The sequence below is a fragment of the Aethalodelphis obliquidens genome, unplaced genomic scaffold (assembly GCF_003676395.1).
Source record: "Aethalodelphis obliquidens isolate GAN/ISIS:26980383/991018 unplaced genomic scaffold, ASM367639v1 scaffold15, whole genome shotgun sequence".
NCBI lineage: Eukaryota > Metazoa > Chordata > Mammalia > Artiodactyla > Delphinidae > Aethalodelphis > Aethalodelphis obliquidens.
Window position 1 is genome coordinate 15,278,483 of NW_020837959.1, and position 26,175 is coordinate 15,304,657.

The 26,175-nt window shown below is 39.9% G+C and overlaps 1 protein-coding gene across 1 annotated transcript in view; it reads right to left on the reverse strand.

Moving 5' to 3' along the window:
* The window catches only part of GPC6 (glypican 6), a 1,084,450-nt gene that overhangs the window by 94,955 nt on the left and 963,320 nt on the right, over nucleotides 1–26,175 (reverse strand). The window contains exons 5-6 of the mRNA XM_027116003.1: nucleotides 19,758–19,888; nucleotides 1,899–2,042 (exon numbers count right to left, since the gene is read on the reverse strand). Coding sequence (XP_026971804.1) covers nucleotides 1,899–2,042; nucleotides 19,758–19,888 — 275 coding nt within the window. The remainder of the gene's footprint in view (nucleotides 1–1,898; nucleotides 2,043–19,757; nucleotides 19,889–26,175) is intronic.

The following is a 26,175-nucleotide window of genomic DNA, read 5'->3' on the forward strand; positions in this document are numbered from 1 at the left end:
AACATCCTGTGAAATTCTCAAAGTGTTGATGTTTAATTCAAGCTGTACTGAATTGTATAAATACCGTTGCCTTGAGAAAAGTATTTTTCTTGTTCTACTTCCCCTGTTTGAGTGTGTGTGTGTGTGTGTGTGTGTGTGTGTGTGTGTGTTTCTCCTGGTAGGAAAGAATACTGTGCTTCTGTTTCAAAGGCAAAAAAATTAATTAGTAGTCATAGATGTCATTATAGTGTTCAAAATCAATGCAGTTTTAACTAAGTGGATAATATACTCCATTTGATTTCCAATTTTATTTTCCTGAGGTAAGAACATTTAACCTGAGATCTAGCCTCTTAACCGATACACTACTGCTATCTGCAGTACAATGGTTGTACAGCAGGTCTCTAAAACTTATTCATCTTGCATTGTGCCCAGTTCTGATACGAGAGTTCATAAAAATTCTGAAAAGCCTGAATTGTTTCATTAACTAAGTTAGAGCCAACTGAAATAGGAAAAGCAAAAAACAAAAACCAAAGGGGCGAGAGAGATGGAGGTCAAACCCCTACTCACAAATTGTGCTCTGGTTAAAAGGACCTTGACATACAAAGGAATTTGTAAAATAAAAATCCAAACAATGGAATCTAATGAAACCACCATTTCTTTACAACTGGCTGGTTGTTTGGTGGAATCTAATTGTTTGTTTAAAAGAAAAAAGGTGACTAATTTTAAACTTTTCCTGAAATTGTGAATAGAGAATAGATATAACTAAGGTAAAGTACAAGGTTGAAGCAATTACCCAAATGATCCCTTTTTCAAAACCTACACCGAAGAGGGGGTTTTATTTGCTAATGAACAGTAATAAGTTTATAACAATTTAGTGGTTAATGACTCCACTTACCCCTTCACTTTGACACTTCGTGGATAGGTCTTTGTGTTGTAAGCACATTTGATTTTTATAGAGAGAAATGCTGAGATGTACTTAGTATGAGGCCAAATGCTACCAATTTAATCTTATAAGTTCTATACTATAGAAGGATATTAGCTAAAATGATACAGTAATTTATAACAGTGACTAATAAAAGTATTTTCATAACCAGAAACCCTTGAGATCTGAGTTTATATGACATAATCAGATGTGGTTCAAGTGTTTTATGACCTTAAGGCTTTGATTTGTTAATTTTACATCAAGATAATTGGCGAAGCAACATTAACGGCACTAACAATTACAGGTATATAAATTGTTTATAGTGCTATAAATTGTATTGAAAACGATTGGGCAGTATTTCTTTGAAATTATGAGCTTTTCATTTTTTGTAGCAAAATTTGATGTTTGAAACACATTAACAATTGCGTTTACTATATTTATGGTTGTAATCTCCAAGTAAATTGCTTCAATGATAGATGTTCGGTCCCCTGACACACGTTTAAATGGATCAAAGAGTGACTATTTCTAAGCATTCCAACTTTTAAAAGACACATAAAAAAGAAAAAAAATGGTAGTAGTATTGATTTGGGGTCTCTTGGCAAGATTTTTCAAACAGAAACTTTACATATAAGGAACATTCATGATAAAGTTACATTGTATCATAATTGAATAAATAACTGAAGCAGTTGAATAAAAAATGTGCTATTGTAGTTATATCTCTGCAAGATATAGGAACTTAATCTCCAAATTAATATTTCAGAAGAAATATGGAGTTGGAAATTTGGCCATTGTATGAGTGGATTAATAGTGATAAGACTTCTTAAATAATCTAATTCTTGACCTAAAAGGAAGATCTCATTACTTTTCAATATTCTAATTAAGACCAGGAGCAGACGTAAGAACGAGATGACTTTTACCACCAGCTTTTTCAGAATCCCATCACATCTTCTAAAGAATAACCCTGGTAACAGAAAGTAACCGCAACGGGAGGACTCACCAGCCGGTCCAAGCTTGTGCCTGCAGCAGTGGTTGGTCTTTCCTCAGGATTGTAAGGCCTGAACCGTGTATTAAAATTTTCGGGAGCTGAGCGAGCAGATCTGAGGGCTGGAGCAGGTTTGGGTTGGCCACATCCCTGAAAGACCTGGAAGAAGCATTGAAAGGTTACGAAAGTTATACAGTGAGTTTCTTCCTAAGATTATGACGCCAAAGCATTGAGTGCACTGGCTTCCACATTTTTCATGGAACTCTTACCTCCAAAAAAACTCTGATCTTGAAACTTAAACAAATACAAGCACCAATGAAACAGAATTACTCCGTCAGGTACAGAGTGACTGACTTATGGCCTGACTCTTATTTTCTACGTATACAGTCAATCCTCATTATTTACAGATTCCGTTTTTGTGAATTTGCCTACAGTGGACCCTCTCCGTATCCATGGGTTTCGCATCTGCAAATTTAAACAAACTCGGACCAAATGTGATTTTGAGATCTGCGGGGGCTCCTGGAACTAATCACCTGCAGATACCGAGGGAAGACTGTATTCACTAAAATTAATTCGTAATCCCCAGATCAATACTCAAAACACTTCTGCAGACATGGGGAGAGCGGCAAAGTGCATGTTCACAGCTGCAACAAGGAGAAGCTGCGCCTTCCTGCTTCGGCTCTCAAGCTGTAAAGGCACGTCTCTTTGGCGGTCTATTTAGTGCCACATTTTTTCCATACTTTTGTGTTTTACTTGGTGATTTCCCAGTATAAAACAGCCCGCGGCCGTAGGGCTAAAGTGCTGTCTAGTGTTCCTAAGGCTGTGATGTGCCTTTCGGAGAAAACTGTGTGTTAGATAAACTTAATTCAGGCATGAGTTACAGTGCACTTGGCTGTGAGTTCAATGTTAACGTATCGACAATATGTATCAAGTAAGGTGTCTTTCAGGAGAGACACGCCTAAAACAAGGTTATGGATTGACTGGTTGATGAAAATGTGACTAAAAGCTTGCAGGAACCTAACCCTGTATTTCTAGTAGGAGCAACGGTTCAGTATTTGCTAATTCAGGGTTTGTGGCAACTCGCAGAACACAACTATGCAAATAATGAGAATGGACTGTATTAAAAGTAGGAATTGTAATAGTTACCTCATAGGATGATTTCAGGATTAAAGAAATTATGTCCCAGACATTTTCATGTACTTGAATTTGGCATTCAAGAAACATTCGTTTGGGATTCTTGTTACTGTGACAAATGTATTTCATGTATAGCATATAAGGCCAATAACTTGAGTGTCTCCTCTTTGAGTAATGAAAACCTCTAATAGAAGAATTCTTTGAAAACACTCTCTTGAGCAATGATGTGGAAATAGGACAAGCAAATGTGGATAATTTCTCTATAATGACAGTTTCCTCTAATTTTGTTGTTGACAGCTGTTCATGACACAATTAGGGTTGCCAGGGGAAATCAAACATTCCATTGTAATGATCTCAGGGACCAAGCTGCTAGTTCTTTTCCACAGTGGTTTTACTCAGGGTGGTGTGGGGATACCTCCTTTGCCAATTTTAGAAGCTTCGCACTCTCTGCTGGTTATCAAGAGATAATCCCTTTGACAGAATTACAGGAAATCCAGTAATATTTTCAGGAAGCTTTTTTTTTTTTTTTGCGGTACGCGGGCCTCTCACTGCTGTGGCCTCTCCCATTGCGGAGCACAGGCTCCGGACACGCAGGCTCAGCGGCCATGGCTCACGGGCCCAGCCGCTCCGTGGCATGTGGGATCTTCCCGGGCCGGGGCACGAACCCATGTGCCCTGCATCGGCAGGCGGACGCTCAACCACTGCGCCACCAGGGAAGCCCCATTTCTCCGGAAGTTTTGATGAAGTTCAACTTTGCGTTTCTTCCGTTTCTACACAGGAGATGATTCTACCCTGGATACTTCTTTCAGTAAACTTTTCGGGACTCTGTCATCCAGTTCTTAAAGTACACGTGTGTGTTTGGAATGCATTCCTTCTGGTTTTGTTATTTGACTCTGTGTTGTTTAACTCCAAAACAAGCGTTTTTCATCAGGCACATTATGGGATTCCACTGAAGTACGCAAGGGCTCCTGAGTGCCATTCCCAATGACGAATTCCACCCTGAGACACAATTCATTTAGTTTTACCACTACAGCTGATTTCTCCTTTGCTGTATTCAAAAGTTCTCCTTCCACTCAGCACTTTGCAAAGCGGGAGCACTTTGTCTTGGCATTCCTCGAGGTTGGCCTTAACACACTATTGATTATTCTTCTCTCACACAATTTCTGAAGCCGATGGTGTAAACCAGTGTGATAAAGCTAGTGCGCCCCTTTCTGCCCACCGCCTAAATCACCTCCCAGTGGCAAGGTCATTGCTGATGGAGGGCATTAGCATTTCCAAAGCTCCAGGGTTCGGTTGAGTGTGCTATTCTGGATTGCTTCGAAAATGACAGCTGACTTTTAAAAAGTATAAAGCCTAGGGCAAAACAATATTAATGGCTTTGCTGAGATTTCTTGAAGCTGGGCACATGGAAAGAGTTAACAGGCCTTCTTAATTTGCCTTTTGGGAAGAACCTGGCTCACTGGCTTAAGTTAAATCAAAGGAACAAGAAATTCCCTGAAAGAATATTAGTGCCCCAGGGGAGATATTTCATTGTAACAAAAAACCTTACCAGTTGTATGATTTTTTTTTGTTCTTTGGGGAGAGTGTTAATTATAACGATAGAACATAGGTAAGTCAATATAGCTTTCTGCTCGTAGCTTTCTGTTATCTATATCAGGCTTGGATTTTGAAGATGATTTCAGTGCAGAAATTGCTGGGTCTATGATCTATGATCCAAATTGAAGACAGAGCCTTCTAATTACTATGGAAACAACACCTAACCCCATAATCAGAAGGAAACCTTCATAGAAATCTGTCACAATATGTGAAGATATGAATCATGAAGGGCCTTCAGCACAGACTGTAGTATACCCTTAGAGAAAGGGAATTGTCTTAAGAGATAACCTTTAGTGTGGAAATGCAAAGCTTAGGGATCAAGAGCTGTTTTTCAGAAACTTACAAAACCTAAAAAAAAAACACAACACAAAGATACCAGAACATCAGCGTACCCTGTCTTTGTTCGGGAATGATTTAAAACACCCGTATGATTCTCATGTAGAGAATGTATCTTAAACAGCACATATCCGTCAAATAACTTAGATGACATGCAAAGTGAAAATTAATAATTTCATTTTCAATACATGCAATCTGTTAGCTAGACAAAATATTTTTCAAACATGGGTTTCATGGGGTCGTTGACAGAAGGAATTCCCATGCAGAACATTTGGACTGTCTCACACAATGTTTTTGAGCCTGCTATAGCAGCAGTACAGTTAGGCAAAGTTCTGGGCCTCCTGAGGTCCAGGGCTCTATTCCTATAAAGGACCAGTTAGCCTTCTTCCTGGTGGTCTGGGTGCCCCAATATTCTGTATTTTGAATAAGGGTAGAAACAGATGAGGAATAATGTGAGGGGGAAAGTTCTTAGTTTCAATGAGTCTGTAGATCAAGGTTCTCTCCCAGGGAGTGGTCAGGACTGCAGATACAGATTTAGATCATTAGCCTAAAGATGGTATTTAAAACCCTGAAACTGGCTGCACTCACCAAGGGCAGGTATGCAGACAGGTGACAGGAGGAGCTGAGAACAGCCCAGTGCCACGTCAGCATTCAGAGGACCTCCCTGAACCTTAGTTTCCTCCTCTGTCAAATGGGAATAATAATATTGTTTACCACACAGATAGGCTGTGATGATAAAATGCAATAATACCTAAGGCAGGAAAATAGAAGTCAGTGTTTGGAAAAGTAAGTGCTTGATAATAATTATAATTATTATAATAATTCTATCATTCTGCGATCGGTTCTTTCTAGTTCTGTTTTCTGAGTAAGGAGACTTGAGGGGGAAAAATGTCTGGGCTGATGTTTCTTAAATGTCTTCCACAAAATATTATTTCCCAGGCTGTTAACAGCTGTTACATAAGCAATGGATTCCACGTGTCCAAGTTAAATGAGGTACCTTAGCAGGGCTTCATCAGGGTAACATGTGTTTTGACTCGTCAAAAGGAAGAAGCTCATTTGTAGTGTTTTCCAAAAACTATATGGCCAAGGGTTCTCCAGGAATTCTTACAAGGTGTTCCAGGGAACATAGCAGGACACACTGGGAAGTCTGCTCTAATTAGCTAAGAGGAGAAGTGATTCAGATGTAACTGCACTTACCTAGAGGTATTTGTGAAGCCACTCCCCACTCCACTACCTTTAACTCAAGAGCAGAAATATTATACAGGTCTTCTCTTTACAACAGAACTTTCCGGAGGATATGGCTTCAGGCTAAGTCACCTTGTCGTGGAACAAATCATTAGCTCTGCTCCTTGAAAAAATAGAATCAGTACTACCTCCTGCCTGGCTCCCTCCAAGGAACATTGAAAAGGATAATTAGGTAATTTGGAAAAGTATTTGGAAGTCCCAGTGTAGAAAGATGCTACAGAGGTACAAAGAAATTATCCTTCCCACCTAGCAGACTCGCAAAACCTGTAGATTTCGGGAATATATAGCTTGGGAATCCTCTCTCTTAAGAGGATTACTAAGATAACGTCTCTGAAGTATGTTGGCATTCTGAGATGAAAGAAGCTGACCTTAAAGATAGAAAGTGCTGACAGAAGAGACATTTTATTGTTTGGAGAAACAAGAAAGAGAGGGGGTGTGGTGAGAACAGGTTGGAGTGCTGTCTCAGGTTTCCAAGTACAAGCATTATTCCTTTAAGAACATCGCAGCATCTTAACAGATTTCCTTAAAATAAATAACACAGTGTGCACTTTTTCACTTTTTCAGAGGCATCCAAGCTTTTACCTCCCTGTTCCCTTTACGTTCTGCGGGTTGATTATACATTCACCGAAGTCATTACTGGCAATCTGAGAAGCAACGGCTGCACAGCGGTCCTGTCTCAGCCTGTGTGTGTGTTTTTTTAAAAATTTATCTCAGTTTCTACTCAGTGGGTTTTTATTCTGGTGCGAAAGATGTTGCTATTCCTATACATCATTTTGAAATTTGCAAACAAAACTCTAATCTTGTATAGTAGTAGGGGTGACAGTTTATGCTACCTAGATTTAATTGGACTTGATGTTTTGAGAGTGATGTTTTATTTACTTATTAGATTCTAATTTACATTAGAGTGTTAATGAGTGAACTGTTTGTTAGATGACCACTTGGGGAATTCAAATCTATCCCATTTGTTCCCAAGGAAACAGAAGCTATCACATCTGATGGGCTCTACATATATGTTGTCCAAGTGTGGCCACTTCTTTCACGAGAGCCAAGTATAATAGGAGGGTGACCAATAAGGGTCTAAAAGCTTGGAGTCCTGCTTTCCGTCCTTCTCCTTACACCCGTGTGGCGCAGGGGTACTATGTTGTCCCCAAATCTCAAGGCTGTTGTGAAGATAAAATAATATGATACGTAGAAAAGACACTGAAGCAATGAGGTAAAAAGATGTACTATTACTTTACTGACGTAATCTATAATCAAATAGGACAATAACAGGTAGCAAATCAAATCTAGGGACTATGCAGAGTGATGCGTGAATAATTTAAGATCTATGAAGAATAAGACCTTATACATTTTGTTCACCATTGTATCCCAGAATCTGTAAGAGTTCCTAGCACACAGTATGTGTTTAAAAAATCAGAAATGAAAGATTATAAGTAAAATTGTTAGTTATAATTTCTGCCTTTTGCAAACATTTACTGAAGTCAATTAGGAGGTAGATTTCTGTAATGAGAAAGAAAAGACAGGAAAGGAAAGAGAAATAATACTTATTGAGTGTCTATGATGGACCAGACTCAGGGCTACGTGTGCGTATCTCAGCAGTCAGTTATCTCAAAATCAAAGTTGAACACTTCTTCCTTAGGCTTCAGAAAATACAATGAATTATCCATCCATATTAAAAAAAAAAAAAAGATATCTCCTATACTCCACTTACTGTGCCAACTTAAGGCAAAACCAAATCACCAACTTGGTTTAACTGATAACTAGAACCAAAAAATCCGGTTTCTTTCTTTTTTTGCTGTACGCAGGCCTCTCACTTCTGTGGCCTCTCCCGTTGTGGAGCTTCCCGGACCGGGACACGAACCCGTGTCCCCTGCATCGGCAGGCGGACTCACAACCACTGCGCCACCAGGGAAGCCCCCGGTTTCTTTCTTTTTTTTTTTTTTAATTGAAATATAGTTGCTTTATTATGTGCCGATCTCTGCTGCACAGCAAAGTGACTCAGTTTTACACATATATACATTCTTTTTCAAAATATTCTTTTCCATAATGGCTTATCCCAGGAGATATAGTTCCCTGTGTTACACAGCAGGACCTTGTTGTTTAAAAAAGCTGGTTTCTTGCTCATCTGATAATAGCTACTTGCTGTGCTTGATGGGACAATTAGAGAGCAGAAGACTTCGTGTATAAAATAGGCTTGGCTCTAACTGTTGGTAGGTGAGCTGAGAGCAAGTCTTCTGGAGAGAGGCGGCTGCTTCCTGATCTCCCCATCCTGTAAAAAGCAGCAGAGCCTGCACACAGCTGTATCACAGCCCAGTTACTCATCATCTAGGTTCAGCTCAGAGCTGGGGGCCTGTTCTCAAAGCGGAAGTGAAACGTGAAGACTGAAATGGGTGTCAAGGGTGCGTCCACATATCCTCATTCAACAGATGCAAGTAAGTTAAAATATCAAAAAACCCATTTCATTAGAAGCAGCAGTAAGGAGAGCTCCATCATCACCATCACACAAGATTAAACTAGACACCCCAGGGCCTCATTTTTGCACATTTTTTTCTGGTTCCTAACAACAATCTGCTAATATCCTAAGAAGTGTTTTCCTGAATACAAACTTAAAACATTTTAATAATGACTTCTTTCTTTAGATATAAAATCATTATACTCCTCATACATTTTAAAAATCAGCATTTTTTATTTTATTTTTTTACTTTTATTAGTGTGCCAATTTTCCTGATGGATTGCCTTTCAAGAAAACAGGCTTTCATCCTCTGACTCCGAATAATCTCTCTTCTTCTCTCTCTTCTTTCCTCTTCCCTTCCCTCTCCCCCTACTTCCTCTCTCCATCTCTTCCTCTCTTTTTCTTTGCTCTCTGATTCATGCTTTTGTTTCCTTAAAGACTGATTACAGTGGTCCTTTGGCCAAGCTCTCTAGCAAACTCAAAGTCCCTGGATGGGTCCAGGATTCTGTGTAGAGAATTCTGGGTTGGACTGAATCAAGTCAAGTTAGCACTTTCGGTTTTGGCTACTTTGCATTCATTGGCTTCAGTTTTCAAAAGCCAGTGATTGTGTCGGTTTCAAGGATTTAAACATCTACTCCTGATGCCTATGCAGCTTGCTTTCAGAAAAATCTGTCAGATGGGTTGCATACTTCCTAAAATCATTTCTTCAATAAAAGCAAATTCCTTCCATTTGCTGGAGAAGGTGATTTTTTTTCCCGGAAGGTTCTGCATTCCTTCAACAGCAGAACACCTTGCTATTGCCTCTGAAATGGTGAGCAGGGAGGAGTGACAAGGAGCTGAACAAAACATATTTTGAGTGTGGGGAGAAAAGAACCCTAACTCTGTTGGCCTCACTAAATTGTTATTTCATATGCTCTTTGTTTACAAGGTTGAAAGCAATTCTTTAAGATCACTTTGCAGAATTTACATACATGTGTAAATTTCAACAGCCTGGCTCTGTATCATTCATTCAAACTACTATTCAACGAATCTTTGTAGAGTGTCACTAAGGCCAGACTTAGGTGCTGGGGATGTGTCAGCTGGACATGTCCCTGATCTCATGAGGGTTCAGGCAATTAGAGTAGAATGTAGTAAATGCTATGGGAGCACCCACAAGAGGCAGCTAACCCAGACTGGACAGTCAGAGAAAGCATCTCAGGAGAGCAGCGATGTGCTGAAACCGGCTCACAAGACCACGTGTTAAATTTTCAGGAATTTTGCAAGCCAGTCATTAAACAGAGTGATTATTAAAAGTTAGATTGTATACACTTAAAGTCATATAAATTATACTAAAATCAAAGGTAATATATACTGAAAATTCATTACTTCCTAATTATTTTACCATTATTTATGCCCCTGTGGTTATGTATGCCAAGTATGCCAAGTGTACCCGTAAGGGGGAAAATGTTACATTGTGGTCTGCTATGTTCAGTTGACATCATGTTGGTAGCTTGAAACTTACACCCCAGAAATTGGCAAACACTATAAACTAGCATGTTTTTTGCACAGAGAGCTGGTTGTACAAACACTTCCCAGTATAACACTGAATCTTGCCAGGAAAGTGAAGAAATAGTTAGATTATGCCTGGTGAATGCTGTGTATTTGGGGTGGGGGAATGGGGAGGATAGAAAGAATGTTTCAGGATGGGGAGCAACAGCACATGCAAAAACTTAGAGATGAGAAAGGATGCTTCTTCCAAGCAACAGAGCCCAGGCCATTTGTACGTCTGGTGCACACAGAGGTTCTCTCACCTCCTAGACTAAAACTTTTACTAGGACTCATGCTCTGTTATTGGTTTTATTCACCACCATGTCCACAGCGTCTAGCACTGGGCTCGGCAGACAATCAGTGCTCAACAGTTACCTGAATAATTTAAGGTGGGGAGAGTGGTGAGTGGTGGATCCAGAGGGGCAGGCCGAGGACTTCGTCGTGCAGGAACTTGTCTGGGTTTTATTCAAATGGTAACGGCGAACCATGGAAAGATATTAAGCAGGGGAGTAATGTGAACATATTTGCATTTTCAGTAATCCCTCTGGCTACAGCGTGGGGAGTGGATTGGAGTAGGGGAAAGCCAGAGGCAGGGAATTAATTAGGAGGCTATAATCCATGTGCTGAGATGATAAAATTAGGGGAGCCACTGTGGATGGATTCAAAAGAAATTTAGGATGACCGCTTAATGGGTTTCATTATGGATTGACTGTGAGGGCCAAGGGGATGGGGGGAGTTGAGGGGTCAGCTGGGTGTCTAGCTAGGACACAAGAGCTGGAGGGGGGGGGGGACGTTCTCTGGGATGGAGAAACCTGGGGAAGGAAGGGTTAATGGGAGGACAGTGAGCTTGGTTTTGGACAGGTGTGTCTGAGGTGGCGGGTGCCCGTGTGTAGCACGCAGTTGGATAAACAGGTGTAATCAGGAGAGTAATCTGGGCTGGAGAGAGATTTGGGATGAAAACTCCTACCTTTGCTGTAGCCAACCCAGAAAATTGTGTCTGAGATGTTTCAAATTTTCTACACAAGAACTCTTTTTGTGACCTATCCCCATGAACCCCGTGTTTTAAAAACATTCTGTTTAGTTAACAGATTACATGTATTAATAAAGAAATGACTGATTTTCAAAGGGCATCTCAGCTATTTGGCGGATGTTTAAGATATATTCTGGGACAATAAGGAAGCAAAATAAAAGAGAAAGACCCACAGAAAGCCATATGTAATTCCAAATTTTCTGGCAGAACGAGTTGCTATAAACTCACAGAGGTAACTCCTTCACACGTTTAACTACAGGCTGGCTGGGGTAATGACTCCATCAGGATCAAACCATACCGCATAGTCCCGAGTAGAAGGAAAGTGCTAAGAGTCGGGGATAACTGTGTATTTGTGAAACTGGTCAGAGGCCACTGAAGTTCCTCTAATGCAGTAGTCTGCTGCCCATGGGAAGCATGGCTCTAGGGAAGCAGTTTCTCCTCTGTCAAGGCAGGAGGAGGTTGGAAGAAGACTTTCTTTCAGGAAAGCAAGAGGGTATCTTGCTCTGTTTCTAAGAACACACTGAGTGTTAAAAAGTGAAGTGAGTTTCCATCATCTATTCTTGACTAGACTTCATTAAATGTAATCTTCTCATTTTTGCCCTGAAGTTAAAGTGAAAAAAAATCTTAAGATAAATTTCCAAAGGTTAGAGATAATCAGGAGTTTCCCTTTATAATCAAAAGGAGAAAAAACATTTTATTTAAAAAAAAACCCTTTACGTGGAAGGAAATTTAAAACTATCTCACTTTGGATGCACTTCCTATACATGCATCATAAGCATTCTTTTTCAAACCTTCATTTTGCTTTATAAGAAAAGGTGTCTTTTTCCCCACCTTGTATCTAGCATCTGAAAAACCTGGCTTTGTGGTCCAGTGATGTTAACACACAGGAAAGAAACAGATTCTGGTTTTCTGTAGAGAAATGAAGAAATCAAAGAATCAAAGATGTTTCAAGGTCACTGCTTCTTGGTGGAATATTATAAGTGAGAACTGGCGGGCAGAATACTAGCTTTGAAATTTGAATAAACAGAAAAAGTATTCTGAATCTAGAAGTCATTGAGAACTTGCTCTTTTCAAAACGAAAGAGGAAATAGAAATAGAACTCAAAGCTTTATAAAGTGAAGGGCCGTGTGCTTTTTTCTCAGAGATCAGGCAGAAGGGACGGAACCACTTGTCAAGGGAATAGGCCAATTATCCCCTTCATGTAAGAATAATGTGAGGTTAGGCTGAGGCCGCTGACATTCCTCTAAAACCCTTTGCTCTGCTGGCATTAGTGCCACCGATAGGCATGGACAAGAGTTGGGTTGCTGTCATCACCTCCATCCACTCCACTCTGCCCTCAAGCCCACTTTCCCCCAAAGGCCTTGTTGATGAGATGTTTATTCACTGCCACGTGCCATGTCGTAGGCCATGCAGAAATATATGTCCCTTTCCAGGTGAGTCTCTGCCATTGAAAATAATGCCATGCATGAGTGGATTCAAATGCAGGTGGTGACTCTCAAATCTGCTCTTCTGATCTTAGATGCTAGTGACAAGCTGACAGACCATCATGGATGAGGCAATACCACAGAGTCAAAGCTCTTTAGAATTTACGTAGCATAGGCATTTTCCATAATAACAATGAAAATACTTAACTTGATGAGTAGTTTTGATTTGACAAATTCCACGCTAAGCATTTTACATGGATTATATCATTTTACCCTCAAACAACTTTATGAGTAGATAATACTACTTCCTCATTTTTAATGTGAGTTAATTGAGTTTGGACAGATAAATAATTTGCCCCAACTCACACAACTAGTAAAAACCAGATCCCAAGGCTGTCTGACATCAAAATCTGATCTTGCAACGTTTATGCTATTTTAAAGAATACAGGACTAATTTCAAGTATATTTTAAGGTATTTTCTATTCCTTATTGTTGAAGTCTTTCTGGCATTATACTTTCATGTTCTGAATTCAACTCGACAAAATGTATTGTTGCTTCCATGTGTAAAATGGCACGTTAGAATGGTTTTCTGTAGAATGTAAGAGTGAGTAAAATAACTTATAATTCTGGGAAGGAGAAGACAAGTATACAAATAATCATAACACAAGGAATAATCTGCCCACTGCCTTAAGAAGGGCACACATAACACAGGGGCTCAAAGAAAGGAATGGTAAATGCTATTGGAATAAAAATATACTTATTTGAACTAATTCTAATCAATGTTCTTATATCTGAAGGAAGATATTTTTTCCATGTGAACTCCCAGGATATTATTTATACCTGAATGCTTTGAAAGGAAAAAGTTCCAGAGATAAGAAAAATATCTGAATGCTAGAAAAAGAAACCTAATCGTTACCGAAGAGATAATGTTCATAAAGCTGTAAACTGATAGAGCTGGAAAGAGGACATTTGCATTAACCCCTCTCTTTACAGATGAGGAAACTAAGACCCATTAGCTAAAGGCAGAAATTATTACATTCTCCTTTCTGTTCTCTTAGCTTTTTTCATCTTCATCTGAGCTGTAGATTCGGAAAGAATTGTCTGGAGAAAATTAAGTAACTGAAGGCCATGCTGCTCTTCTGTAATGGGTTCTACCCTCGTCTGTAATAAGTATTAGTTGAATGGATGGTTTCAATTGGAATTTAATAAGTCTCCCTTCTTAATTTAGATTATATCTGACAAACCAATCTTTTCCTGGATTAGGTTTGAAATTATTCCTAATACAGTTAAATTATATATAGTGAGATCAGTTTCATCTTCCCTGATAGGATAGAAAGGAGATTATCAACACATCTGAAATTCACAGGCAGAGACACTCAGCAAGTTTAGTTCTCCTTTCCTTTGGAGAATTTTCTCAAACCTGCAAAGTTCAGAACTCCTTTGATTTGGGTGGTTAACAGAAGTGGTGGGATAATGAGGACCCTTTCCTGTCATTGATGAAGATTGTGAACTTGGTGAACGTAATAAGCACTGGTTGGGGCTTGAAGAACTGACAACTTGTGTTTCTCTTCAGTAGGTTTCCCTACTGGTCAGAAACACTCATCATTAGTATCATAATCAGTAGCAGGCTTCAAGCAACAGTCTTCCCTTAGATGGCTGGTTCCTCCAATGCTGCACTACATCTGGTCCATCTGGTGGGGAGATACATACTGAGGAAACAGTGGCTTGCTGGGAAAATCCTTTTCTTTGGATAAGACAGCTCTGGGCTGCAGTCCCAGCTCTGCCACTTCTTAGTTGCCTGACCGCAGACAAGCAACTTAATCTCTCTAAATTTAACATTCTTTACTTATAAAATGAGGAAATGAATGCTTTACAAGATTGCAGTAGGATTTGAAATAAATATATAAGGCATCTAAAAAGAGACTGATGCTTGGGCAGAGAATCTGTTTTGTCCTCTACTATATTCCTTGTGCCTGGTACATGAAGGCTATTTACTGAATGAAATATAGTAGGTACTCAACCAATGGTAACCATGATGATTGTCATTGTTACTAAGCGATTGTGCAAAAAGAAACCAAGAAAAATTTTAATATGTTATTGTCCCTAGTCTTAAAAATATGTATATAAATAATATTATATGTTAATATAATGATATATGTTATAAATTACATAATATATATAATATAATATTATATAAAGGACACACAAATCAAGAGTTTGAAATAAATGCCATAATGTTATTACCAAAATATTGTAACTTGATTATACAACTTGGAATAGCCAATGTATTTTTTGAAAGGAATATCCGTGTGCCTTACCCTCAAACAGCTTAGCTGTGGGCTAAATGGGAAAGGAAAAAGGATGTGACTCTACCTATAAAAACAGATCTGAAATTTGAGACTGAACACACATGATGAGAATAGCTCTCTTCATTAATCTGTAATCTCTGTAATTCAGGATCTCACTGATTAGGTACAAAAAACTAGCTGTTCCTACACCTGAAACTTACATAATATTGAACATCAACTACACCTCAATAAAAAAAATGAGCTGTTCCCTCCTATAGATATGATGAGGACTGCTGCAATTAGAGGAGAGGAATTTCATATCTGAAACTGGTGTTCCTCTCTGCCTTCAGATAGAAGAAGGGAGAAAAAAGTAGACTTTTATATTTTGTACTATTAAAGCTCTAGGAAAGGTTGGAAGCAATGAATGATGAGGCTAATAAGAGAAATATTTCATTAGCATTTAGCATGGTGGGAAGTACTGGGTATAGTCGTAAAGGGAATCAGAGAGAAAGACAGACAACTTGAATTCTCCTGGCTTTGCCGTCTCTGTTTCCTTATCTTCTCAGGCAGGTTTTTACTGAAGGCTATTGAACTTTCTCTCTCTCTCTTTTTTTTTTTTTGCTTTTTATTTTTTAACATCTTTATTGGAGTATAATTGCTTTACAATGCTGTGTTAGTTTCTGCTGCATAACAAAGTGAATTAGCTATATGTATACATATATCCCCGTATCTCCTCCCTCTTGCCTCTCCCTCCGGCCCTCCCTATTCTCTTACTACTTGATCTATTCAGTGAAATGTTTACTAAATCCCACCCTTGTGTGGGATTGGCTCTGTAGGCACCTGCATCATTAAGATGCAGAGATGAGCAACGTGGGATCTGGAATCAGACACTCCTCTGTGTACTCCTTCAAACACTATGAGACCTTTGTAATAAGCTCCTTAACTTTTCTAAGGCTTAGTTTCCATATTTGGAAGATAAGGGGGGAAGATCCATGTCATCACAAGCACTGTTATAAATATCACATAATATAAACCATGTAAAGCACAGTACAGTCCTGGCAGTAAGCGTTCAACCCATATGAGCTGGTAGTTATAAACATTGCTGCTTTTCTCAACGTGCCTCTGGGAATGACTTCCATCAGGAACTGCTGTAATAAGGTAAATGATTTTCCAAGGAGAAGTTGCCAATCGTATCCTGGAGTAAAAAGTCATTTTAATTTGTGAGCTTCACAACCCTCAGGGTGTCTGGCCCCCCAATTAGAGAATAGCTTCTGGCCTCACCGGAAGCTCTGCTATCAGAAATTAACAAAGTCGCTGGTTATGCGAATGCTCCAGGCAAAGTCTGGAAATCCAGAATTTCAAATTTGATAAGACTGTTTATCAACAATGACTGAGGGCTCCTTGGCAAAAGGAAAAATTCAACCGTCCAGTTCTTAGCTAGAATATAGATTTTAGACTTTAGTTCATGCATAATTTCATGGATGTGGCTTAGGTGGAAAATGAAACTACATGTTTCCAAATTCCATTCCCTTGAAGAAATAAAACCTCTTTCAGAACATGTCCATTCCATCCGCAGATCCTGTTGGTGTTTCCTGCTAAAGTTATCCAAATTTCAACCCCCTAATTAACAACCTCTCCACCATACTAAAGGCTGGCTTTGGTCCTTTCTCCACACTGTCCCCTAGATGAGACCCTGTCTCCCATCCCTCTTTCCTTCAGAGCTTAGCTTAGTTGAGATTTTTGGTACTACTGTTTTATGATCCTTCAGACTGTATCCTGTCATGAGTGTACTCTTACATGCCCTACATTATTTCTATTCTTTCTTTTTCTTTCTTTTCTTTCTTTCTTTCTTTCTTTCTCTTTCTTTCTTTCTTTCTTTCTTTCTTTCTTTCTTTCTTTCTTTCTTTTTCTTTCTCTTTCTTCCTTCCTTCCTTCCCTCCCTCCCTCCCTCCCTCCTTCCCTCCCTCCCTCCCTCTCTCTCTCTCTCTCTCTCTCTTTCTCTCTCTCTTTCTTTTTCCACACTTCACGGCTTGTGGGATCTCAGTTCCCTGACCAGGGATTGAACCTTGGCCATGGCAGTGAAAGCACCAAGTCCTAACGAGTGGTCCGCCAGGGAATTTCCCATTATTTCTATTCTTGATTTAGGTATTTCTTACAACGAAAGGTGTCTTTTTCAAAGTGCATGCCTTATTAACAGCCATAATATTATAATGTGGTTGGACAACTTCCATAAAAATGTCTCATCCGCGTTCTGGTATGAAAGAGAGTCCATCTGACCTCTTAAGAGAATTTTTAATAGAAAAAGTTGACTTGAACACGTATGCACACATACCAATGGAAAGCTCTGCTTCTAAGGAGTGTGAGATGTTCTCAAACCACAGACACTTTTGTGTTTTCATGTCCTCTTCTCTAGGGCTGTTTTGAACATCAGTTACTATCGAGCCTGGTTACTCAAGCACTGCTGGGATACTTGGCCTCTCAAAACAACATTAATTGGTTCCTAGGCAATAGATTTGAGAGGGATAGATAATTGCTTTTCTTTCATGGGAAAGAAAGAAAATGGCTTTTCATGCAACTCCCAAATGTGCTATTTCCCCAATAGGTGATAGCACCTTGGAGTATACTTCTTTACACAGGCTAACCCAAGCTCACTAAAACCCGAAACTAGGCCTGTGAAACTCTCAGCCCATCTGTCTCCCAAGGAGAGAGAGAAAGGGGTCCAGGCCAGATTCCTTCTCACCCTACTTTCAGCCCAAAGCTAGTTTGATTCATACTCAGCCAAGGAGACCTAGTCAGATTCCATGGATTTATTTCTGCTCGGCAATTCCTCCCTACCACCTGTCTCCTTCTCTTTGATTATATGTGAAATCTTTTCCACAAAGGATTTTAAACATTGAAGAAAGCTAAACACGTAACTCTTTGCCTGACATATTTTTGTGTGAATGACTTTCAATTAAAATGCAGTCACTCCGTCATCAGGTTGAAAGGACTGATGCCGATTTGGTTAGTGTTTCAGGACAGGGAGACTGGTGGAAAGAACAGAAGGGCACTGTGTAGTCATCAGTGTGGATAAAAGGGGCAATGAAGGAAAAGGCCAGAGACTCACTGCAAACTTCTAAATTTTGCTTAAGGAAGGTCCTATTTATTCTCAGCTGGGTGGGGACAAATAAAAATTGTGCAGGGCCATGTCCTGGCTGCTGTGAAGAGGGCTGCAATGAACATTGGGGTGCATGTGTCTTTGTGAATTACGGTTTTCTCTGGGTATATACCCAGTAGTGGGATTGCTGGGTCATATGGGAATTCTATTTTTAGTTTTTTAAGGAACCTCAATACTGTTCTCCATAGTGGCTGTATCAGTTTACATTCTTACCAACAGTGCAAGAGGGTTCCCTTTTCACCACACCCTCTCCAGCATTTGTTGTTTGTAGATTTTCTGATGATGCCCATTCTGACTGGTGTGAGGTGATACCTCATTGTAGTTTGGATTTGCACTTCTCTAATAATTAGTGATGTTGAGCATCTTTTCATGTGCTTTTTAGCCATCTGTATGTCTTCTTTGGAGAGATGTCTATTTAGATCTTCCACCTATTTTTTGATTGGTTTGTTTTTTGATATTGAGATGCCTGAGCAGTTTATATATTTGGGAGATTAATCCCTTGTCGGTCACATTGTTTGCAAATATTCTCTCCCACTCTGAGGACATGGAAACAACCTAAATGTCCATTGACAGATGAATGGATGAAGAAGATGTGGTACATATATACAATGGAATATTACGCAGCCATCAAAAAGAATTAAATAATGCCATCTGCAGCAACATGGGTGGACCTAGAGATTGTCATGCTGAGTGAAGTCATCGGACAGAGAAAGACAAACATCATATGATATCACTTATATGTGGAATCTGAAAAAAGGGTACAAATGAACTTACCTACAAAACAGAAACAGAGTCACAGATGTAGAAAACAAACTTATGGTTACCAGGGGGTAAGGGTGGGAGGGATAAATTGGAAACTGGGATGGACATATACACACTACTATGTATAAAATAGATAACTAATAAGAACCTACTGTATAGCATAGGGAACTCTACTCAATACTTGGTAATGGCTTATATGGGAAAATAATTTTAAAAAGAGCGTATATATGTATGTGTATAACTGATTCACTTTGCTGTATACCTGAAACTAGTATAACGTTGCAAATCAACTAGACTCCAATAAAGATTTTGAAAAAATTAAAAAAAATTGTACTTCTGATATTTGTGTTCTTCAGCTGCAAACCCAGAATCCCCGTCTCTTTGGATTTATAAAAATATACTATTTTTAAAAATGTGTGTTCGACTTCATCCAAAGGGGTGTTTTCCTCTGAAGATTCATTAATGAGGGTTCCATTATAGCCTTACAAAAGGAAGTCAGATGGAATGTTTAAAAATTTACAAGCAAACACAGAGAACATGTGCCTGGTCTGTGCAGCTGAAGACGTAATTAGAAGTTCCTAGAGAGTGAGAACAGGGTGAGGGTGTGCAGAAATTTCAACCATCAAAAAGAAAATTCCCCCCAAATGGCTCACAAATGTGAGGGATTAGTCAATATACTTGGGGCTCTCCAACACTTTTTAGCAGCCAATAATTTCTTCATGATTAACTGCAAACTAAAAGCTTCCTTCCTTTCTCAATGCCATTTTGTTAGACAGTTATAATGAAGTAGCAAACTTGTCACGGGAGAGGAAAAGCTCACGGACAAGGTATTAGAATCTATAATCCTGGCCGACATATCCAGTTACTTCAGTTTCAGATTACTGCACTTTCTTTATTAGCAGACAAACGACTAAGGCAAATACCTTTGCAGACACCTGCATGCTGTTCTCTTGCATGTTCATGATGGCTTCAGAGATCTTGACGTCTATTGGGTCCATGACCGACTCAATGTTGAATGGTCCTTCCAGTCGCTCTGCCACCAAGAGCATTGCATCTGTTAAAACACAGGAACGTGATTTATTTGAGAACTGGGAACCCCAGCTTCTAACCTGCGTTTAAACATTTCCCACATGACTGGCTGAAAAATGACTACTCATTCAAATTCTGTATTTGCTTTTATGTAGTTCAAAATGGAATTGATGACTCAGTCTTACAGGAGTATTTTATTTTATTTCATTTGAAGGCTTAAAATTATTTTACATATATAGAACCAGGCCTGAAAATGAGAAAATAAGTTCAAATTAAGAGAGTTGAATATACCTAACTCTTTCAAGTGAAGTTAAAGAAAAATCAGGTCAGGTTCAAAAGGGGAGTTAACCTCTTTTCTTCTGGAGTATGGAGAAAACTGAGAATATTGAAGACGTGTAAATGTGAGAGTTTGGGGGATGTGCTATCGTCAAGACCCAATTTAAGCATATCTGCGTGTATGAAGCATTTCTGGATTTCCCAAGAAGGACAGACCTGTCCCTGCTTGGTGCTGTCACTCTACCTAGCATGCCCTTCTGTTTGTTTGTTTGTTTTTTACATCTTTATTGGAATATAATTGCTTTACAATGGTGTGTTAGTTTCTGCTTTATAACAAAGTGAATCAGTTATACATATACATATGTTCCCGTATCTCTTCCCTCTTGCGTCTCCCTCCCTCCCACCTTCCCTATCCCACCCCTCCAGGCGGTCACAAACCACTGAGCTGATTTCCCTGTGCTACGCAGCTGCTTCCCACTAGCCTTTCTGTTTTTAACACTTTGACACACTCTGGGAATAGAGAAACTTCTCTTACTTGGTTTTGCATATTCAAGGCTTATTATGGTGCTTATTGCATTGTAAGCTTGCAAGAAATGTCTATGAAATTATATTGAACGGAACTAAAGTACTGCTTGGGAAGCTTCAGTTTTCTGGAGAAGATGCTAATAGTGATATGGAGGCAAGAGCTGTGAATTAAGAGTGAGTTGCCCTGGGTTCCCAACCCTGCCATTAAGCAGCTGGATGGCTGTTGGAAAAATCTCTGAGCTTACTGGGCCAAAGATTAGAGAGGTGCATAAAAGGGACCTGGGATGAAGAGTCTCCCGGTGTCTACGGTGAGTAGCATGTGAGGCAATATGCCCATTCCTCTGCAAACTGGCCCAGTTTTGTTCTTAGCATCCAGGACACAGTTTGGTAACTTGTCTCCACCAGGACTGACAACTAGAACTTTCTGTGATGATGAAAATGTGGCTATTGAAACTTGAAATGTGGCTAATGTGACTGAAGAATTAAATGGTTAACAAAGTAATTTGCCTTTAACTAATCTAAATATAATTAAAAATATCCCCTTGGGACCAGTGGCTACCATATTAGATGGGGCAGCCTAGACTTTTAACATGTAGACGCAATAGCCCTCACTTTTTTTTTTTTTTTCGGGTACGAGGGCCTCTCACTGTTGTGGCCTCTCCCGTTGCGGAGCACAGGCTCTGGACGCGCAGGCTCAGCGGCCATGGTTCACGGGCCCAGCCACTCCGCGGCATGTGGGATCTTCCCGGACCGGGGCACGAACCCACATCCCCTGCATCGGCAGGCAGACTCTCAACCACTGCGCCACCAGAAAAGCCCAGCCCTCACATAAAGCTCTTGGGAGCCAATCTTAAAACGCTGTCCCTTTTCAAAATAATACATGTTTATTATCAGACACTTAGAAAATACAGAAAAGAAAAATGAAGGAGAGAAATACACCCACAATCCCACTTCCCAGAATAACACTATAAACAAGTTTAGTATATGCCCTGTGTTTATTTTTCCTTTGAACATGAATATTTTAAGAATGCAACTGAAAATATACTATACAGCTATCATATACCATACAGACACTCTGCTTTCTAAATGTAATATATTATTAATGTAACATGCTGTTTATAGTAGCTGCTTTTTAGTATTAGTGCGAGGAAACCAAAATTTATATTTATTACATACCCTACCATGCTCAACCAAGTGTCACCAGCAAAATTTCTTCAGGGTTATAAGTAGTTATAAATTAGGCACGTGAGAAACCTTTCAAGATAGATGAATTTTTATAAGAAGGTGCTGTCTGGGAAGCAGAGTCACATTTTTAAGGAACATCAGGCTTTGTACACATCAACTTTTATACTATCAACTGGCTTTCCCAGCCAGACCTCATAACGGGGTCTTTGGTCTCCTCCCTATGCAATGAACGAGACTAAAAGCATCCAGGGCAGCACTTGAGTGTCAGGGAGGTCCTGCTATCCCACCCCTATCCCCCGTACTCGGTCCCATATTTTTCTTATGGACACGAGTCACATGAAAAACCTAAGTGTGAACAAGGACTCATAAAAAACTCGAACAACAAATTTGCTGATTTTTCCCTTAATGCAGATCTATCTGTGTATGTTACATCAGGACATTATAACAAAAGTAGTAATTTCTCTGGATCTTAATGACCTAATTATCTGGCAATATGGACAGAGGATGCACCTTGTTTGGTTGTAGTATTTTCATATTAAAGATGTTTTCTCCTTTAAGGTTTTAAAAGGTGGCCTGAGAGCTGTGCTGTTTCTTTTATATCTTTATATCTATGTTGTGTATTTATAAAAAATAATCCCCTTTACTGTTAGACTTTCCAACAGGCTTTTTGATGAAGATTAATTATGATGAATGAGCAAGTTTCTCTAGACGGGTGTATTCTGCTAGAAGAACAAGGAATCTTTGTACAGGAAAAAGAATTGGTCCTATGGAATTATACAACAAATGCAGTTAAAGGAACTGATACAAAACGAATGGGTTGAGTTGCGGTAGTAATAACATTAGCTCTACCGGAAGTCTGTAGGCAGGAGTGCTCTGGGCAAAAAGGACGAGCTTTGGGTTGGATCAGAAGGACTCAGGAGACTGTCACAGTTGGAAATGATGGGGTCTAAAATATCTCTGAGAAGGTTCTCTTCTTTAAATTAAAACAGTCCCTTCTCTACCGGACATTCCAATAAGTCTGGCAAAAAGCTGTTCGATTCGTATCCCAAAGTCAAGGAACTTCTCTTTGGTGATTTCAATCTTTTGGTTCCCTGTTCCTCTCCCACCACAGAGCTCACCTTTTAGCGTCTGGAGTCTGCAAACTCAGCTCTTCTTTTTTGACTCCAACCATGAAAAGGGTGACCCTCTCCCAAGCAGTTGCCTGCTTGGCCTTGGAAAATGGCCATCCTACTGATGGTCCTGTATCTTAAACGTGTAATCAAATGGCCACATTTATGCAAATTGGTTGGCCCTGAATTTCCATTCTTTATCTCAATTCATTTGCTTTGTTATACAAACTCATTTAAGGTGATACATTTTTAGATGTAGATATATGTCTTTATTTTTCTTTTAATTTAAATCACCAGTCGGAATATGCTACTTTAAGCTATCTGGTTTAATTTTTTAAAAATACACTAAAAAATCACTTTAATAAGTAAACTTAGAGTCTCCTTTGAAGACTCAAAGGCCAATATAGATCGGCTCAAAACCTCAGAACCATCGTTAAGAGTAGTAACGTGCATGCAGTTAACGATACTGTATTGTATGCTTAAACATTTGTTAAGAGGGTGGATTTCACGTTATGTGTTTTTTACCCCTCCCCCACACACAAAGAATAGTAATGACTCTGTGCTGATCAACTACAGAAGTTCTTATTAATCAATCAAACTACCTGTTGATAAATCATTAACTAGTATAAACGTACCTCAATATATTGAAGCACTATATTGCTTTTATAAAGAAATACATGCATTCTTCTAATTCCTGGAAAAGCTCAGATAAAACTGTGTGGGAAACATTTGGATAGAATCACATGTACGCACTGACTATAGCCATACGCAGGGCTTTGGTTAGAATGAGAGGAAGGCTGGCAGAGGGACGTATACGCAGGGTTTTGGTTAGACTGAGAGGAAGGCTGGCAGAGGGAGGTAAATAGTGGTTTTCTGGGCTCATATTTTTCCAACTCAAAGTTTTTTGTGAAAATAAGTTAATTGATAGAAGGCCAGATAAACCTACACAAATAACTGGTATATCGACGACCATAAGTAGAAAAAAAATACATGTCTTCTTATAACATAACCATCCCTCCCCTCAATCGATTCCCCTGTTCCATTGTTCTAAATGTACGTGACTGGATTCCCCAGGGTCACAAAAAGAAAAGCAGCTTTTCAGAAAATTCCTCTAATATTTTGCATTTCCACTATAAAGGGTCATGCTCACGGCAACTGCCTTTAGGAATCTAGTTTAGACACATTACAAGGTGAGAAAGTGGCAGTGGAAGGCCAGAGTCCTCAGCCCTGGGACTTGGAACAGGCCTGCAAGCGGATGGTGGCTCTTCCTTGGACCCCAGACCCCAGATGGCAAGAGGGTGTGCGTGGTCCATCTGCGTCCACTGAGCAGACAAGCGCATCCCTGCTTGGCCAGTTTGCCTCCCACCTGCTGGGCAAGTCTGTCACCAGTTAAGCTCCCCAGGTGTCAGGAGAACCTCTTCTCTCCTTTAGGGCTGGGGGAAGCCATGCCTCTCCCTCCTTCCAAAGCAAACACAGAATACTTTTATGACACCAAGGCGGTAGTCAGTAAGTTTCTCTGAAACCAATTAAGTCACAACAACGGCCATAATTTCCTCCAGAGGCTGCCATCCTGCGCTATCTTAATTATCTTCCTGCCATTTACATTTTGAAATATTTGGAACTTTATTTTTAACTGTGCTCTTGGAGCTGTTATCTATTGCCAATTAAACCAGGGCAGTTCTAGTATGTCAGCTAATGATCAGCTGGTCCTTTCTATACATATCTCCTGTGTTGTCCACGTTTTGTTTCTCTTTAAGCAAAGGACTACTGTCTTGCTCAAGCAGTATACATAACTTTTGTTTCTAAATGCAGAATGACATTTGGATGGATTAGAAGTAACTGGTATCTCAGCATGAGGTTCTGATGCCCAGAGAGATGGGATGACCCTGTTAGCCTACCAGAGACATGTACAGCAGCTCAGCAAGAAGGTGTCCCCTCAAAGCCTGCAGGTAAAGCTACACCTCTGGGTCAAGGCATTCACATCAGCATGCACTTTCCGGTTAGGAGTGAGGAAACCTGACTCTGGTGAGATGGACTCAGGTGCTGGCTTTCCATTTGGGTTTGTCCACTAAATGCCTGAGAGATAATATGTGTCACTTAATACACAGAGGCCCATTTTCTTCATCTATTTAGTAGAGATTATGACAATCTCTACCTAATCGTGGTACATTAGGAAATCAAATGAGATGGTTCTTGTAAAGTAGTTAGCGCAATGCCTGGCATACAACAAAGGTTAGCTACTATAAGGCACTATCTCTGGGCAGTGGAAGCAGAAAGGAGATGACCAACTGGCAAGATATTTTGGTGGAAGTATTGCCAGCAATTGATGTGAGGAGTAAGGGAGTAGAAGGCACAAGGATGGCTTTAAGATGTATAGCTGGTGTTCTTTTGTATGTTAAATTAATGTTTTGATAATAACTGCTTTTTGATGGATGAGTTCATTACCGAGAGATACAAAACTGTATTATTTTCTCACAATGGGTCCCTTTGCCCATTAAAGATCACTACAAAGTCTTCGACTCACTTCCCATTGAGAGGTGGGGTTTATGTCCCATCCCCTTGAATCTGGGTGGGCTCTGTCACTGCTGTGTCTATTAGCATACAGTGGAAGGGATGCTGTCAGTTTCCAGAGCAGGTAGTTAAAAAGACTTCAGCTTCTACTTTCTCTCTTGTGAGACTCTACTCTGAGATCATCATGCTGGGCTGGCCACATACAGGCACTCCAGGGAACAGTCCCCGCTGGGCCCAGATTTCTGGCCACCCTTGCTGTTATAAACAAAATATTTGTGTCCTCACCGTAATTTATGTGTTGAAACCTAATCCCCAAGGTATCTGGAAGTAGGGCCTTTGAGAGGTGATTAGGTCATGAGGGCTGAGCCCTCATGAATGGGATTAGTGCCCTTATCAAAGAGACCCAGAGAGCTCCCTTGTCCTTTCCATCATGTGAGGACACAGTGAGAGGATGGCAATCTGTGGATCAGGAAGCAGGCTTCACCAGACACAGAATCTGCCTTGATCTAGGACTTTCCAGCATTCAGAACTGTGAGAGGTAAATGTTTTCTGTTTAAGCCACTCAGTCTATGATACTTTTGTTTTAGCAGCTCCAATGGACTGAGACTCCTGCCAGGGTGCCAGACGTGTGAGTGAGGCCATTTAGACCAGCCCATCTGCCAGCTGATTACCACCTACTGACCCCAGTCAACACCACGTGGGGCAG